The 17,228-nt window shown below is 41.4% G+C and overlaps 1 protein-coding gene across 1 annotated transcript in view; it reads right to left on the bottom strand.

Annotated features, from left to right (window-relative positions):
- VWF (von Willebrand factor) overlaps positions 1-14,944 on the bottom strand; it is a 152,665-nt gene extending 137,721 nt beyond the window's left edge. Inside the window, exons 1-6 of the mRNA XM_009288502.2 lie at positions 14,841-14,944; positions 13,259-13,313; positions 12,527-12,685; positions 10,764-10,866; positions 10,466-10,674; positions 865-989 (exon numbers count right to left, since the gene is read on the bottom strand). Coding sequence (XP_009286777.1) covers positions 865-989; positions 10,466-10,674; positions 10,764-10,866; positions 12,527-12,685; positions 13,259-13,313; positions 14,841-14,870 — 681 coding nt within the window. The 5' untranslated portion in view covers positions 14,871-14,944. The remainder of the gene's footprint in view (positions 1-864; positions 990-10,465; positions 10,675-10,763; positions 10,867-12,526; positions 12,686-13,258; positions 13,314-14,840) is intronic.
- Positions 14,945-17,228: the final 2,284 nt, after the last annotated feature.

Raw genomic sequence — 17,228 nt, 5'->3', positions numbered from 1 at the left:
GCGCGAGCGCGTGCACACACTACAGTTTTAGAAAGAATAGCGACAGCCAGGGTGTAGTAGGAGAGAAAAATTGCATTCACTAACTAGTGAGTAAACTGTTCCTTTCTTAAGACTGCAGTAAATAAGACATCGGTTATAACATGCAACCTCCGAGGTCACTTCTCTACAGCACCGGGCAGCCCAGTGCAGAAATCCTCCTGCTAGCACCAGCCAGAGCCTGCAGAGAGGGCACATAGTTATCAGCTCAGGAACCGCTAACACAGCTATCCTGCATCTCCAGCCCCATGCTGGCGCGTGCACACACTACAGTTTTAGAAAGAATAGCGACAGCCAGGGTGTAGTAGGAGAGAAAAATTGCATTCACTAACTAGTGAGTAAACTGTTCCTTTCTTAAGGCTGCAGTAAATAAGACATCGGTTATAACATGCAACCTCCGAGGTCACTTCTCTACAGCACCGGGCAGCCCAGTGCAGAAATCCTCCTGCTAGCACCAGCCAGAGCCTGCAGAGAGGGCACATAGTTATCAGCTCAGGAACCGCTAACACAGCTGCATCCTGCATCCAGCCCCATGCTGGCTCACGGAGAGGCTGGGAGCACCCACAGACAGCACAGGCGTGCACTGTGGATGTGTCACTTCCACCTTCTGCCTGCAGTGCCCAGTATAGCTATTTCAGACCACACTGCACCTCAGAAACTCAAAACGGGTATCTCCTGCGTCTCGCATCCTAACCGCTTACTGAGGGAGGACCACATTAGGTACAGACATGCATTCAAGGAAGCATTTGCGTTCTTCTGCCAAAGGGCAGGCAAGCTGCCTTCAGGTAGGGGAGGACCGAAACCAGAATGGTATCTTACAGCACCAACCTTCTCTGCAGTATCAGGTGAAATGTTGCAGGTGTTGCTTGGAGTCTGCACTCTCTTGCACCGCTTGTTTTCACTGTGCAAAGCCCAGGAGTTTGCAAAATCGTAACTGTTTACCACAAGGGTCCCTGTGAATGAAGAAGAGGAGAAGCACATGGCTGTTCAGGGGTTTGAGCAACAAGCGGTCATTATTGGCTATCATCTATGTGATAGTCTGCTGAAAGCTGGTTTTAAAAATAAAAACTGTTGTATCAAATTAATTTCTATTCCAAATAGATTGACTGTAGAAAAGCCACTTTCAGTGATCTGGACTGACTCCTGCAGAGGACCTCTCTGAGCTCAAGGACAGACTAAAGCCTGCAGAAGGCAGCTCCCAGCACTTCTCACACCTGTGTGAACATGGTAGGAGTTATTTGCTGGTCAGCTATAATCTGCAGAAGCCTAAGCATGCCTACACATTTTCTTACTGTTTAGAAATTGTCAGCAAAAGACGAGACATTAAAGAGGCAAACAAAATGAAGCTGCTCTCCCTAACCAATGAAAGTACTAGCATTCCTAATCCCAACTAGCCTTGATTTTCTCCTTCTGTCTGAAATTAAATCTTGTTTGCAAAGAAACTTAACATACACCATAATTGCTCAGGCCCATGATCTTACTGTGTAAGCTGTCCTGAAACATGCTCCTCTGTCATATTACAAGTAGGTCCTGGCCCAGTCTTGGCAAGATCTGCACTCACTTTGCATAAAAGCAAAACTGAAGGAGTTAATCTGTATGGCTGCCACTTCCTGGGAGATGCAAGCAGAGTCCCTGCTTCTGTCACTCCATCCTTCTGAGAAGGGGGATCCTCCCAGAGAGGGAATGTTCCCTCCTCCCCCTTTTGCCTTCCATGGCCTGGCTGACTAGAGGACTACCTCTGCTTCCTCCTGTGGGTACCTGCTACAAAACAGTTAATTTCATGACTCCCTCTTAGTTCTGTAACTTTGCTTTTTAAAACCCTACTGTGTTGCATGCAAGAATATCAATTGCCACTGTTAACTCATTCCCGAGAATGGAAATATGACCCTGACTGTCACTGGAAAACAAAAGAAATGCTTCCTAAGTATATCTATATAATATTTCTCTATTTTACATACATTTTATAACATATTTTTAATATATTTTTATATAATCAAAGTGTCATTGAGCTACTTGCTGTACATTAAGTACAAACACACAGAATATACGGAACACTAAAACTGTTCCTAAACTAAAGGGTAGTCACGAAAACTACACTGAGAATGCTAACACGGATGTAAGAAAGCCAGTAGCCTTTAGTAGACTTTTTTTTGTAAACTAGAAATTAGGGGCTCATGACATAGGGCATGCAATAATGTATGGGCATACATTAGGCCCATAGCAGGTGTCAAAGGAGGAAGACTCCGAGGAAAGGATGACAGGGAAAGGCAGTAAAAGGCATGAAATTTTCATCTGTGCAGCCAGAACTGAGCACAAGAAAAGAAAAACAGCAACAAGAAGAACGCAACCCTTTAGCTTACCACAGCTTGTAAAGATTAGCGTAATGACAAAATGTAGTCTGATGAGAAGCAGGGTGCCAAACTAAATACATCCCCTTTTGTTTGCACTAATGCAGTCTTACACTAACAGTTACAAAATAAGAGATGGGCTCCACTCTGAAGCAGTGTTCCTCTGGCTCTGAATGCATGTCCATGTTGAGTTTCCCACTGGCAGGTACCACCAGATCCTCATTTACCCACAAGTTAAGATTTGAAGGTTGGGACAACTGTTGGCCCTGAAATGCTGGTCACCTGTTTTTTCATTTCTCCCCCTCCGTTAGATTTTTTTCTTCTGTGATGCTTGTAAATTTATACCTCTTATGTAGTTCTTTTATGCAACATTTGTATTATACTATTTTAATTCTTCTGCTTAATCCTTTCAAGTAAATTTTTTTCAAAATAAATAATTTCAAAACTTTTGTGGGTTTGGGGTGGTTTGTTGTGGGGTTTTGTTTTGTTTTTTTTTTTAAACCTGCTCTTCAAACCCTCTTGTTGTCAATGCCTGTCTGTATATTAGCAGACTATTCCACAGGCATGAGTGATTTGCCAACACCTTGCCAGAGCAGTTCTTCCTCCTTGCAAAGTCCTGGGGCCCTTAATTTAAGCTACAAGCCGTTTGGAACAGGCAATACTTGATCCATTTGGGTTTGCTCAATAGCTCAAGGTCCTGCCCCAGGTAAGCCTCCTCAACATATGATACTAAAAATCTAGGATAATAATGAATGAAGAGAGATCAGTTGACAGTGTATTTTTCCTGTGATTTGTCCACTGTAGCCTTAAGTGATCTATGGCAACAGATAAAGGGCTGGAGAGGCACTATGACTTTAAAATGAGAGTGCTGCAAAACTTTGCATGGACATTTGCCAGCCCCCTTTTCCCCAGAAACTTTGTCCTCAACACTAAACAACGCAGTCACTAAAGATGCACGGTATTTCACTGAATATCATTAATTACCTCCCTTAATACAGGTTCAGTGGAACCTGTATTTTCAGAGTACCTGTATTTTCCTTGAATGAGCAGCTTTACAAACACACAGTAAGATGCACTCCATACTCCTGGAAAGGTGAAAAGCAGTTGGACATGGTGGTTTCACTGACCATCAGAAGAGCTCTAATGTGAAACTATGAAGTGACTCTGGGACCACTGAGCCCCATTTAGGTCATGGGGTTATTTCTGCAGAGGGTTACTTCGGAGAGGACTCTTCAACCCTTACTCTGTGCTGCATGCCCTATCGATCAGTGTGGTGATTCTCAAATACTTCATCTATTTAATGAGGCTTCAGGAAGAAAAGCGGTGAGGGAGAATTGTCCCTGGCATGTTTGACCACTCCAGGCAGAGGGAGGAGTGCCTGCCACCACTGCTGCCTTTCACCTGACACCTTCATTTCCTTCTGCTGACGGATACGAGGGGGTAGGAAAGGAAAGGCGGTGCAAGGGACAACACAACAAAAACAGCCTAAAAAAAGTGGGGTTTCTTAAGCATGCAGGTGATACTATTAACAGAGCAGCTGGGCATCCCAGCTGCCTACGCTGTCACTGCACACCCACCCTGCAGCACGACTGCCCTCCTCTCTTACACAGCAGAGTTTTGTTTTCCTTCTGTTCCTTCCACGTGCGGTTTTTCTTCTTTCTCTAAAGCAGCCAAGTTTCTGGAGAAACAATTCCTAACCAGGGCTCATCAGAGCCCTACACCCAGAAACCCTCTGCACAGCCTGGGTGGGGTTTTTGCTAAAGCACTTGTTTTGTCTAAATCTTGCAGGAAGTGCATTGAAAATAGATGCTGTCACAAAATGTAATGAAAACAAAGCATTTGGACACAAGACAAGTGCCTGAAGAACCAGTGCCTGATGTGGGCCATGGTACAGACTGATACCGGTGTGCAAACTGGCTGCTCAACAGCTGAGACCCCCAGGCCGCTAGTTAGCGTGCAGTCTCCTTTTAGGATACAAGATGGGTTCAGGAGGTAGCTATTAAAGCACAACCCAAATGTCACCTTCTCCCTATGTCACAGAAACATCCCACCACTTTGATAACCCTGCTAACGTCCCTCAGGAGAGGGCCGCGCACCAACCGCCTGAGCAGCGGGTAGGGCCTCCAGGGCCATTCTGTTGGACTGACTTTAGCGCTCTAACTGCTGCCCTCATGTCTCTGTCTCTTTGGAGAGGGAAAAACAAAACAAAACAAAAAAAACCCAAACAAACACCAAACCAAACAAACCAAAACCACACACCACACTGACATGTTTTGGGCAAGTGTCTTCCTCCCCCAACCTGCCCCCCCCCCTTTTTTTTTTGGTCAGAACAGTTGCTTTCACTTATCGATTTTCAGATAGATGATGTTCACTCTCGACAGAAAAATCAGTGTTCACTATGATATCTGGGTTGCAAAATCACCAGTTCCTTCTGAAATCTGAAACTGGTATGCCGTTTGTTTACTTTGAGACTGATCGTCAGGCAAGGCGAAGCGTTGGCAATAACCATCTTACACTCAAGGCACGCGAGTGAGAGGCAGGAACCCTGATCTCCCTCCCTGGACCTCCTGCAGATATTTCATATGGCCACAGGCCCATCACATTAACTCTGCTAGGCTCTGTTAACTCATCTGTAAAATATATGCAAGAATTTGTGCAAGACACTACAATACTGTGACTAGAAGTGTGTAAACTTTCACACATTAGTTTTTTACCAAGCAATGGGGGGGTTTTGTTTGTTAGGGGGTTGGGGGTTTTTTTGGTTTTTTGATTTGGTTTTGTTTGGTTTGGTTTTTTTTGTTTGTTTGTTTGTTTTTTTACACAGTTTTACATGGTTTAGTACATGGTTCCAGACAAGCAAAACTATTGGCAAGGTTGACCAAAAATTGATCCATAGTTTGGACCAAATTAATGATATGAAATATTGAAGTCATCGGCTATAAAGCCTTTCCTGCTCTCTCTGGTTCAATTAGTATAAAATTAATAATATTAAACACAAAAGAGGGGAAAAAGCTGCCTCCAAAACTCTACAGCCCAGTGATGAAGGCACGCTCCTCACAACAAAAATGTCTTAACTTTGATTCCAAACTCTGAATAAAGCAGAGTGGGTATGAATGCAGGTTTCTGGCATCTCAGATGAATGCCATATAATGAAGACAGGTACAAAACAAGTCGTCTTCATCTGTACTGTTTGTAAATGACAGCTAAATTCCCTTATAAATCTATTCCTTTTGCTTTCAAATTAAAATGCAAGAAAGTAAGTGAGATTATTTACTTAAGCCAAACAAAAACTTTAAACTTGCCTAAAATTATATTACTGATATCCTTTAAAATTTCTTTTTTTTTTTTTTTTTGGGGGGGGGGAGGGGCAGCGGGGGGGAATTATCTGCACTACCATCACTGTGAGTTTGGAACATGCTTTAAAAGCTTCTGATAACAGATACTACACACAGGGAAGTTGCATATTCAGTCATATCCATTTATGCTACTTCTGGAACGAAAACATTACCTGAAACATCAGATTTTTCCTTGCAGATACTGTGTGCTTGTACCTTTTTAACCTATATTCACTCTCCATATATCATATATTCTGTATTTCAGCAGCTTAAAAGGCTGGAATGTGTTGCTGACAGCTGGAACAGGCTCAGAATATCAAGCTTTTATCCAAAATTAGCCATGGGTATTGTTTTATCATTAGTGTCTTTGTAATTTTGGAGACACGTTCCCAGAAACACGCTTCCTGCCAGTGCCAAGAAAAGCATAATGGGATGCTGGATTAATTTGGGTTGTTTTTTTTTTCTTCCATAATGCTAAGAATGTGTAACATGCACAAATAACAAAATGATGGAATAATATCCCCGTGTTGGACTTGAATGAGCTCTTTTGCACAAATAAACTTTAATGATGACATAGACACCCAAGCGCCTATCGCAGCAGTATCACTGTGAGACAGCTCAACGGTAAGAGTACTAGGCAAAGACTGAGGCCACGGGCACACAAATAAGCTCCGTGAGTTTGCACTGCAACCTCTCTCATTGGGGAGAAATTACCTTACACTTTCTGCAAAGTAAGAGCATGCCCTTTGACCACTAACGTGCTGCAAGGCTATGGGGTTTTGGCCACTCACTCATGTGCACATCCCCTGAGGAGATTTCAAGATCAAGTTGCCCGTGTTGTCAGATTTTCTGCATAGTATTACGTAAGTCATCTCTTCTGGCCTGTGTTTTGGATCACCAGTTGTAAAATGCTCATGAGACCTCAAATGTCACGGGCTGAAGGCTGCCAAATAGATATCTGAGCATCTAGAAAGGACTCAACTTCATGTCTCTGATATGAGCAAAGACTGGCAACCAGTTAGAAGTGTACAATCATGTCAGAAAGCACAGCCTGTTCAATTACCAAGTCTTGGAAGCATTCACAGGATGGCTATAAGGGATCAGAGCCTAGCTGGCAGGAAAAAGCAGAGGAGAAATTAACTCCTTTATCAGCATCTAGGGTAAAAACAAACAAACAGAAAATAAACAAAAAAACCCTGGAAAGCTTCCGAGAACTTCCTTTTTATATTTTAGTTATGCTTAAAGTGTGAGAACAAACTGTCAAGGGGCAGGTGGCTTGTTTTTACTGCCATATCCAACAAACAAGCAACCACATACAACATAATCAATCTTGTTTGTAAGTCTCGACAGGACATGAGCCCTTGTCTGCAGAATGAACTAGTTTAGTAACCAACTATGTCAATGAGAGTGACTCAGCACCCCATCCTCTGCCTGAATGAAAGTGTGTCTCTGCAACTCTGAAACCTAATGGGGAGAGTTTGGGGTTTTTTTGAGGTTCAAGAGCCTAAGGCCACTACCTTCAAAGCTGGGTCCTACCAATGTTAATTTGCTAGGGTGTCATACCCTGAGTCACATCACTTAGACCTCCAGGAGCTCAATAAGTGAGCATCAAAAGTGTATACAGAAGTGATGTGTGTTATCCTCTAATTGGACTATGAACTCTCCGTTTCCACACCAAAACATAGTGAAGAGTCATGAGTGCCATGACAATAGTGCATGATTGAATAAATTATAAAACATGAGTATGACTATATCAAGAGAAAAGAAAAACAATTACACATTGTTCACTAAGTTTAAACACCCTTTCCTTCATGCCTCCATTACCACTTACAGTGAGTAAATAACGTCCAATAATACAGCAGGTGCTTTGCCTCTTATTTCACCACCACCCCAAAACAATCCAAATATAATTAATGAAGTTCTATATCATAATCCACTTTCTCAGGAGCAAACCATGGCAAACCAAACCAACCCTCTGTGTTATTAAACCACGATTTTTTTTTGTATCGAAAAGAGAGAAAAATCATGTTTTCATTTGTTTTCAGCATAAACATTGCCATTTTGTTGAAACTGTGACAAAACGTATGATGCTACATGAAAGACTGCATTTACGGGCTAGATTCTATGCATGACAACTCTGACTTCTGCACAAATTTGGGATCTGGTCCTATGGTGCCACAAAGAAGCCCTAGAAATGGGTCATCAAATCATGAGTTTCCTCTTACGCAGGCAGATGACACAGAACTACTGCATTAGCTTTTAAACCGTGTGAGCTACAGTCTCTGAGAGACAGAAGAAAAAACATTTCAGCTGCAGGCCTCTTTCCATCACAGTGGTTCTTATAGGCTCCCCTCCTACCACGCAAGGACTGTTAGCAAACAGACTGCTTACCATTTCAGTGTAAATCAAAGCGGTTTAAAGGCTAGTACATCTTGAGGTGCCTGCCCAGCCTTTAAAAAAACCTCCAGGAAGGTTTGAAACATCTCAGCTCTCTGACAAGCTCATTGGCTATATCACAATACCTGATGCATAACCTCTAGCATCATCTCTCTTCCTTTGACTCTGACATTCAGATCTGCATAGTGCTCCCCGGGGGTTTCCAGATGAGAGCCCATAATCTTGGCAACATTAGATCATTGTCTTTTTCCTTTGTGCGCTGTGCTTCCATTGCATTTTATTCTGAAGCTCAAAGATCTTACTGTATTTATTATCAATACAAATCCTGACCAGAAATATATTTAACAGATTAGAACCAAGGGCCAAATCTGATAAATCAAAATATGTCCAGATTTTAACAGGAAGCAATGGACATATCAAGGAGAGAGTTCAGTCTGCTGGCAACCTTAAGGTAACCCTTCAGTGCCCTCAGATCATTAAGTCATTACACCAAGGTCACATCCTGTGTTGGGTTGACCTTTATGAGATCTAATCAGGCTAAAAGGAGAGCAAATAAAAACTGCCGTGGAAAGAAAAGGGTAAACTGCTTCATAGGCTACCCATAGGCTGCCTAGATCTTTCATTTAAAGAACAATGCCTCTCCCAGCTGCTTGTGTTGCCCCTCACCTAGAAGTTATCTTCAGCAGTTTAAAAAAAAAAAAAAGTCTGAATTAATCAAAAGCTGGTTTTACTTGGAGCAAGTTAAGAAGAGCTCATATGAACCACCCTGCTAGCAGAGCTGCCAAGGAGACAAACAATGTGTGGGTGTAGTGACGTCCCTCACTGATGCAACAAATTCAAACATAATTAATTCTAATTCCTTCTAAATTAGTTTACATGAAAGGTCTATTGTATCAGAGTAAAAAACTGGCAGAATTGCTGCGATACGGTTCTATTCTTCAGGCTAAAAGCACAGATCTGTATGTCCACGCAGGTTACAGAAGTCAGGGCCTTCATCGCACAGTAAAAGCTATGCATGTTCTCTGCCACCTTCTCTATTATTTTTTGACTCTTCCAAGCAGTGACCCTGTCATGTATTTCATTACATTCAGAAATCTGTGTTTATGAAAGCACTGCTTTTTTTAAGAGGGAGGATACAGTCTCAGGCATGTTAAACAAATACAGCATGAAACACATTTAAACATGAGCAGCAGAAGGGAATCCTCTACATCTGAAAAGTGCAAGGCAATACAGTCTCCTTTTCTGCTCCTGCTTTTTATAATAGCCTCACTCATACGTATTGTCCTGAGAAAAAGATGTAAACTTCAGATCTCAACACACTCATTGCAAGCCCTGCCAAGCAATTCTGTGAGCTGAGTTTGTTTCTTATTATTTACATTGCTGAAGGGCTGATCAATCATTTTAAGATACTATGAAATCAGGGTTTTTTCCTGTACATTGAAGCTATGCTTATGTATCCCAAGTGTCAGTAAAACACATCTCTGGAGCACTGCCAGGCTCTTCTCCAAGTTGCTTTGTCTCCCTTTCTATTTTCTATATAATTTAATACATACTTTACCTTATCAATTTAACATATTAATGTATTAACTAACTTTACTCTAAACCTTTCCTCTTCAGGTAAGTGCTAAGAATTAAAAAACACTCTGAAATACCACAAATCAAGATCGGTCCTTCAAAGTCATATTCTGTGCTTTTCCAAAACTCTTAGTCTTCACCCACACTGGCAGACTTTGCATAAAGGGGAATAGAGCAGCAAAAGCAGTCTTGTCTCTCCCTTTCATTAGGAGTTGCTGTGATATAAAGGTGCACCTCCAACCCAACAGCCCATATGGACAGGGAAACGTCATTAAAAGGTAACCACTTTATAGAACAGCATCCCATGCCAACACCCCCCCGCCAGCAGAAACCCCCAGGGTTTAATATGCTGCTATTGCAACAGTATCTATTCTTACTCCCACTTAGGTCTAACTTGTGAAAAATTAGAAGTTGAATCAATGAGTATTCTTCACATTTTTTTGCTGGGTCTTCTCCCAGTCGGTCTCCCCACACGCTATATTGTGCATTGTTTAGCCTGTAGCTTTATCTTTGTATTTCAAGATTCAAGGTTTCTAAAAGCATTAAATTCAGACTTCTAGGCTTTGCTCAGGAATGAGATGTGACAGCAATTCCCTTTCAGGAGAAAGGAAGATTAAAGAACTTAGTCAGATAGCTTTTCGGTGCATCAAGATGAGGTACCTGACAGGTTTTGTGGAAACATTTTGCTGGATCAGCAAAATCTTTGTTGAATCACTCATCAGGAGAGGTGTGCAGAGTGTACATTAAAATACAATCAGTTAGTCATAATCCTACCTTCCTGAGTTCTGAAGTCATCTTCAGCAAATTTATTAAAGTTGCCACACAACCCACAGGTCTTATTATAGTGCTTTTCTGGAAGGAGTATCTGAATATTCCCACTGATATCAATCTTCACCACAAAGCCATGCTCATTGCTGGATATTTTATAATAACCTGTCTCCTTCTCTATAAATATGCCATTGGAGGCAAAAGGTATGGAAACCCTGTGAAGAAAAATAGGAATTTCTCAGAATATGACACACAAAAAACAACGCGTTTTTTCTGCTGGAATACTTGTCATTCCCACAGGTACCTTTTGTCTTCCTCCATAACACCTCCATCTAAGGAGAAGCGAAGATTGAAATATTCTCCAAGATACACAGAGAAACCAATTTTCTCCCCATCCTGGTAGTCACCTGAAGAGATGAGACATAAGCAAATATTGTTAGTTCTGGACTCAGGAGGACAACTTGCAAGTACACATTGCAGGGTTGGGAGCGTATCATCTAACATCTTCAAGAGCCATCCATCTATTTCATCCCATAGTTGTTTAACATGAAATGAACAGATAGTCCCAGGATGAGGGCTGGCATGAACCACTGGCAGGCACACGACCTGGCACTGGCTGTGGACTCACGCTCTCCCCGTTACTGTCTCTAGCCAGTGAATTCTCCATCCTACCGTGCATACTGGAGGAGTTTCCACAGGAGATGTGCCTGATGATCTGCCCTACTCTTTCCCTTCCTAGTTTCCTTCCAAGAACAACCCATAGGTTCAGTGATAAGAGAAGGCGGTTGAATCCATTGAACTGATGGAAGAACAGAGCCTGGATATCTTTGTTCTTGATAAAGACCAGTTGAGGTGGTTAAAGGGCTTAAGGGGTGGATGCCAATATTGGCTATCCAACTAGGGAGCAACTCACTGAATTTTTCAAAAGGAGCAGCACAAACATGGAGACCACTTTCTTAGGCTCTGAGGGAGAAGAGGGTGGGGGGTTAGACATCGTCCTTTCTCTGCTTTTGCCCATTGTCTAGCTTTGACTTTACAGCAGCTCCTTGCACAATGCGCCACCCATTCTGGACCTCCTACTCTGAGGTAGCCAGCTCTGCCCAGACCTAGACACTTTACTCAGCAATGCAGATTGCACTTCACAGCCACCTATCCAAAACCAAAACAAATCCACACATGTATGCTGATAGGCATCAAAAATAGATTATGCCATGCTTATGTGCCCAATAAAAAAAAATAAAGCCTCTGCTCATGAGGGTCTTTTAAGATTTATTTGATCACATAAAATACTGCAATCAATTCATACTTCACATATGCTGGTGGGTTCTTCTACATACAAAAAAATTGTACCAAGTTGCTTACGTTGAGGAAGAAAATTATTTAAATTGGTATATGTTTCCTTTTCAGAGTTATGGGATCAGTTTACTTCAATTTACTCATAGTCAGTAAAAAGTCATCTTAAACTATGAATAATACAGAACACTTGTTAGTTAATATACAAATATCTGCCAGAAGAGTTTGGTATGAAAGTAACATAGAGCTTTGGTTCTCATATCATCTGTTGCCCGTCCCCAAGAACAATGCTGCAGGGGCTCTTGCTAATTCAAAGGCCTTTTGTCCTTCAGGATGAGATTTTTCTTACTGAGCTATTTAGCATACAGGTAAAATTAGCTCTACAGGGTTGTGTAGCTCCTATTCCCGTACTCAGCTTTAACAGCCACATTCCTCTAGCAAATTCAAAATTAAAAAAGGTCTCACTTTCCTTCTTCAGAAGAGCCAGTAAGAAAATCTCCATTCCTTGGCAGCTTAGTTATGTGTGAGATATATTACCAAGGGATAATAAAAGCCAAAGTGACAGAATTCCCTCAGAAGTAATCCTGCTTTCAGAAGAACAAAAAAAAAAAGGCGCTAAGATCCTTTCATGCAGTGGTCCATCCTATCTGACATCCTGTCTGACAAAAAGACATCCTATCTTTTCTTCTCAATGATGGAACCCAGCACGAGGGCAATACCACATCCCTACAACATTTTGCATTTGTTACTTCTTGGTATCTTGCTCAGACTCACCTAAAAGTGTGAAGGAGCGCTTGTGACAGTCCCCAGCAAGGAGGTAACTGCAGTCCCCAGCAAAATTGTAGAAAGAACCATCAAAAGTTTTGATGTGATCATTCCCAAAAAGGCTGCAACGGGAAATTGATGACTCCTGAAGCAAAGAACCTGATGATCCTGGATATCAAAACACAACGTAACTTACAATGTAAAACATTCATTTTGTAGTTCAGGAATTTATCTGCTGGAATTTACCACCATTGATCACTGCATGTCCTAGACCTTTAGCTCTAGCTTCTACGCAGACTGTATGTCTGGCATGACAGTCCATAGGATCAAGCATGGATTTTTTATTTATTTATTTATTATATGCGTTAGTGAAATGGCTCTTTCTCTTTATTTCTACTGGCCCAAAACTTGCATAGGTAATTTCAGTCCTGATCCTTTAAGGAATGCCATGCATTCATTCATTTGTGCCTGCCTGCAATCCCATTAAAATCAATAGGGCAGCAGCAAAGCCCCATAGTTTGTTCATCCAAGCATTACTGACTTCAGGGAGTCTTTGTGACTCAACACAGTATACGGTAAAGAGCCAAAAGAAGTAACTTTAATGATGTTGCCAGCATGATGAGAATGCTGTCTGATCCAGGATTGCAGGATGAGATGAGCAAAAAGAGAAAAAAAAAATCTCACAAACAGTGAAAGTGTATTATAGTTCCTAGACATCAGAAAGTAAACATGTTTTCCTACCTGATATTACAGTGGCCAGCAGTAGGTTTGTTAGCAGCACTGCCAAGAGGATCATCTGTCAAAAATCAGGAGAGAGATTAGAACATTCTTAGTTTGGGGTGTTTAGTCTGTTTCACAACAACTCACCATTTTCTATCCTTTTTTTATAAAGTTATTTTTGAGGTTCTACAACATTTCAGAAAGCCGTAATCCATGCAGACCTTCACCGTAATTCAGTTACCCACCCATGCTTCTTTAAAGTAGGTAATCTAGGAGATTAACTATTCTTTGTTCCCATTTTCACTTCTCATTGCAGGGAAATGTGGGCTACCTCCACAGGAGATGCAACCCAACGTACACACATAGTCCAATTTATCCAAGTTAATACATCGCACACACAAGGCCCTTCAATACACAGCATTATTTATCAGACAACCTGACATGAAGCAGCACACCAGACTGGATCAGCTAACATGGCCCCAGTAGAAGTCACCTCTGCTGCACAAGATTTGCATCCTGCCCAAACATCCACAAAGGGAAAGACAAAGATCTTGCACCAGCCAACAGGTCTGTCTGGCAGGCCATTACAACCACATGCTTATAATCCACGGATTTCAGGGTGATAATACGCTCAAGATAAGGGGCAAGAAATGAAGGGAGGAAATTGTGCAGAGATCAGAGACCCAGGGTGAAAACTTCCATTCACCAAAATCAGTTTTAGTGTTGCCTCCTGCTTTCTATAACCAAAATGTCAGCCTTTGTTCTCCGTATGTCTATAAACTACCTCCTATACTGCCAGACCTTTAAAAATAATAATAGGACATGAGTATCATGCAGATGGTGAACTACAGATGCTTTCTGTGGCAAGACATTAGCAGTTAATGGATGAAATCTGTAGGGAGCTCCATCTAGGTGAGTTAATTTCAGTGATCATATAAGCCACTAGAGAGACTTAAATATGCCATACTTTAATATATCAATGCCAGAAGATGAGACACACCTTTCCCAAAAAGAACTCTCCAATTAAAGACTAGAATACATTTTGCAAAGACAAATTCTGATTTCAGTTTACAGATGCACACTTCTTAGTGATGTCAATTATGGAGGTCCAATTCATAGCCACATAAACAAACGCTGAGTTTGCCTTATTTACAAAAGACGGGAAAAGAAAGATCTATTATAAAACTCGGTCTAATATAAAGCTGCAAATGCCAGTCCGACATAAGGCTGTTACTTCTGCAAGCCAGCTAAGAAGTGGCAACTGCATGGGAATGCAACTACAAAATAATGGTAAAGAAAACAACAGGCATTATTCTCAGATGACACACTTGCTAGTGTATTTTTAGCGCATGCACTGTGTTACTGTGACTGAATCAGATATTGCTTTTGTTTGTTAACCCTTCAGTTTTACAAAGCAGAGAAAGAAAAAAGAAAAAGACATCAGCCCCCTTCCACTTCCCAGTCTGTTCTAAGCTGCAGACTTGAAGTTTCTCCCAATTCTAATAGAGCAGGTGCTACTAACAAATCAGAATACAATCAGTGAGATCTGCCAGTATATACGCCTCTATAATTTTATCACTGATTTAATTAGAAATGAATGTACCTTCTTGTGTGTGAGATTCCTCTTGCACATGAACAAGAAGCTCCTCCAGTTGCCACCTATAGCCTACACCACCATTGTTCCCATGTTCCTTCAGAAGACGGGACAGGAATGGCTTTGGTCTGAAATTTCTTGTTTTTGTACAAGCCAGGAACTATTGTTCATTTAAACGGAAAGATAAAGACAGAACGTCACATCCGTCTGATTCTCAAGACAATAGATTAAATTGCTATCGCGTAAATCAGTAGCCTTAATTGCCAGAAAGTTACAATGAGGGGAAATAGTTTTAAAAACTTACATGACATAAGTCTTTGAAATATATTTTGCATGTGTATGTGTGACAAATCTCACTGGCTGAGCCAATAGGCAGCATATTTATTTGAAAGACTATTGTTAAAGAGGAATAGTAGGATGCTCCATGCCTCAAAGACCACAGAGCCGTGTAGTAGTTTTTCCTGCGAAAACCACATTTGAATGTTGTCACATTCTATTAGATCAACACATTTGGTCCTTGAATTTGCAAACGTTTGTAGAGGTACCCTCTGGAACAACACATGATAACAAGTTAATCATGCACATACTTGTTTACAGAGGTGGGCACAAGCTTTATGGGCATATGTACAGCAGTGAGCAAAAAATGCAGAGCAGGTGACATCTTGCTTTACTTTCAGTGCCTCATGCTTCATATTTTCAATAGCTATTAGTAATAACAAAGGGATTAGGAGGCAACACGTTTCCCTGTAAATCGTATTAGGCCAATAGTTCACAGAATCAGGTCCTTACTTTAAACCAAGAAAAACAATGCAAAACAATAAAATATGCCTCCTGAGAGTCCCCAGCAGGCATGTCTGTCTTCTGCACAAGCAATTCTGAGCATGAAGTGAGTATAATCCCTGCACACAGTTCTTAGAAAACAACAACAACAACAAATTTTAAAAAAAACCAAAACCTACATCGTAATATCATCATTTCTTCCTGCAGGCAATTTCCCTTATGATTTCTACAGATGACTAGGTTGATACTTGCAGAATGGCAATGGATTATTTCTGAGACAATTTAGGTGATGAGCCTGCTTAGGTTGAGGAGTTACAAATAATACAAATAATAAATTGTTAGCCATACTTATTTTGTCTTGTATGAACTCTTAATGACATCTGTATGTTAAAATGCTATAGAGCTGTGCTACGGCTACCGAGTGACAGAAAGAAAAAGAAACGCAAACCAAATTGTTTCTTTCCACATGAAGAGCCAGAGAACAAGATTGAAACAAACGCTTTCAGTCAGGATATTCTCAGACAGATGCTCCTGCCTTTTCTACAGCAGCAGTAAGGTTTGCCCCAATCACATTCATGGCAATGCAAGGACCACACCTGACAGCAGCTGGGAAAGTCCTGGAGAATGTACAAGAAAATGCCCCACGTGTGCAGAAATTTGGCATCCACTGCAGTCACGGCCTTTGCTGTGCTCCCACAGACTTCCCTCCAGCCTGGGGCAATCCTACTGCAGCAGCACCCTGCTGCTGCAGTAAAATACCAGTAAAGGACAATAACACCATCCCCCCGGCTTCTGCCCAAAGTGCTCCTCTGCATTTGCAAAGGAATAACATCTATGAGAAAAAATGTGCAAGTCAAAGCTTTAAAAACTGTTTCTTTGGCATTTTTGCAGTAGAGGGTGCAACAGCAAAAGCTGGGAACCTCTAGATAGAGGAACCGGTAAGTATGGAGGCTCTGACCCTGCTGAAATCTGCAGGCCAGGGTTTTACCCAGTCTAAACTTGACATGACTGTATAGAGAAGGGCTAAAAAACTTTCACGTGAAACTGCCTTCAAGGCTGAAGTTACAGCTGAACAACAAGCAGAAATGGGGCAACAGCAGAGAGAACAGGCAAGATGCCTCTTGTTTTTCTTAGTCTCACGTCTGCTTCTGGTTTTGTATGAAGACATAGGAATAGCATTGACTGGGAATTATTCTCTCCTCTGGGGTCCAGCTGCCAACTCTCAGCAGGTCCTGCATACCTCCGAGAGCCTGGGCATTAGTGATCACAGAGAGATGTTCTCAAAACCTTTCATTACGGGAATCCCAGTATTATTCATGATATGGGGAATAAGATCTCCTATCACCATGGTCTTTTGTCTTTTCAGTGCCTGAGCCCCAAGTAAGTCCCTTCATTTGGTAATTTCTTCTTGCAAATCTAAATCTAACAGGTAGCTTTGATTCACGCTTTTTTGTTGGGCACATAGAGAAGATAAAGTGAGAGTCCCTTAAAATATTCCTTAAAAATAGAAGCATTGCTGGTTTTGTTCCATAGCAATTTATCATTATTACAAAAAGGGGCCAGTTCTTCAACAATACAGGACTGTTTAGTCTGTAACCATGATGGATGGCCGAGGTC

Source organism: Aptenodytes forsteri, unplaced genomic scaffold (assembly GCF_000699145.1).
Source record: "Aptenodytes forsteri isolate BGI_AS27 unplaced genomic scaffold, ASM69914v1 Scaffold73, whole genome shotgun sequence".
NCBI classification, from domain to species: Eukaryota; Metazoa; Chordata; class Aves; order Sphenisciformes; family Spheniscidae; genus Aptenodytes; species Aptenodytes forsteri.
The sequence above is the reverse complement of the archived record's forward strand: the minus strand, read 5'-3'. Positions and strand labels throughout refer to the sequence as shown.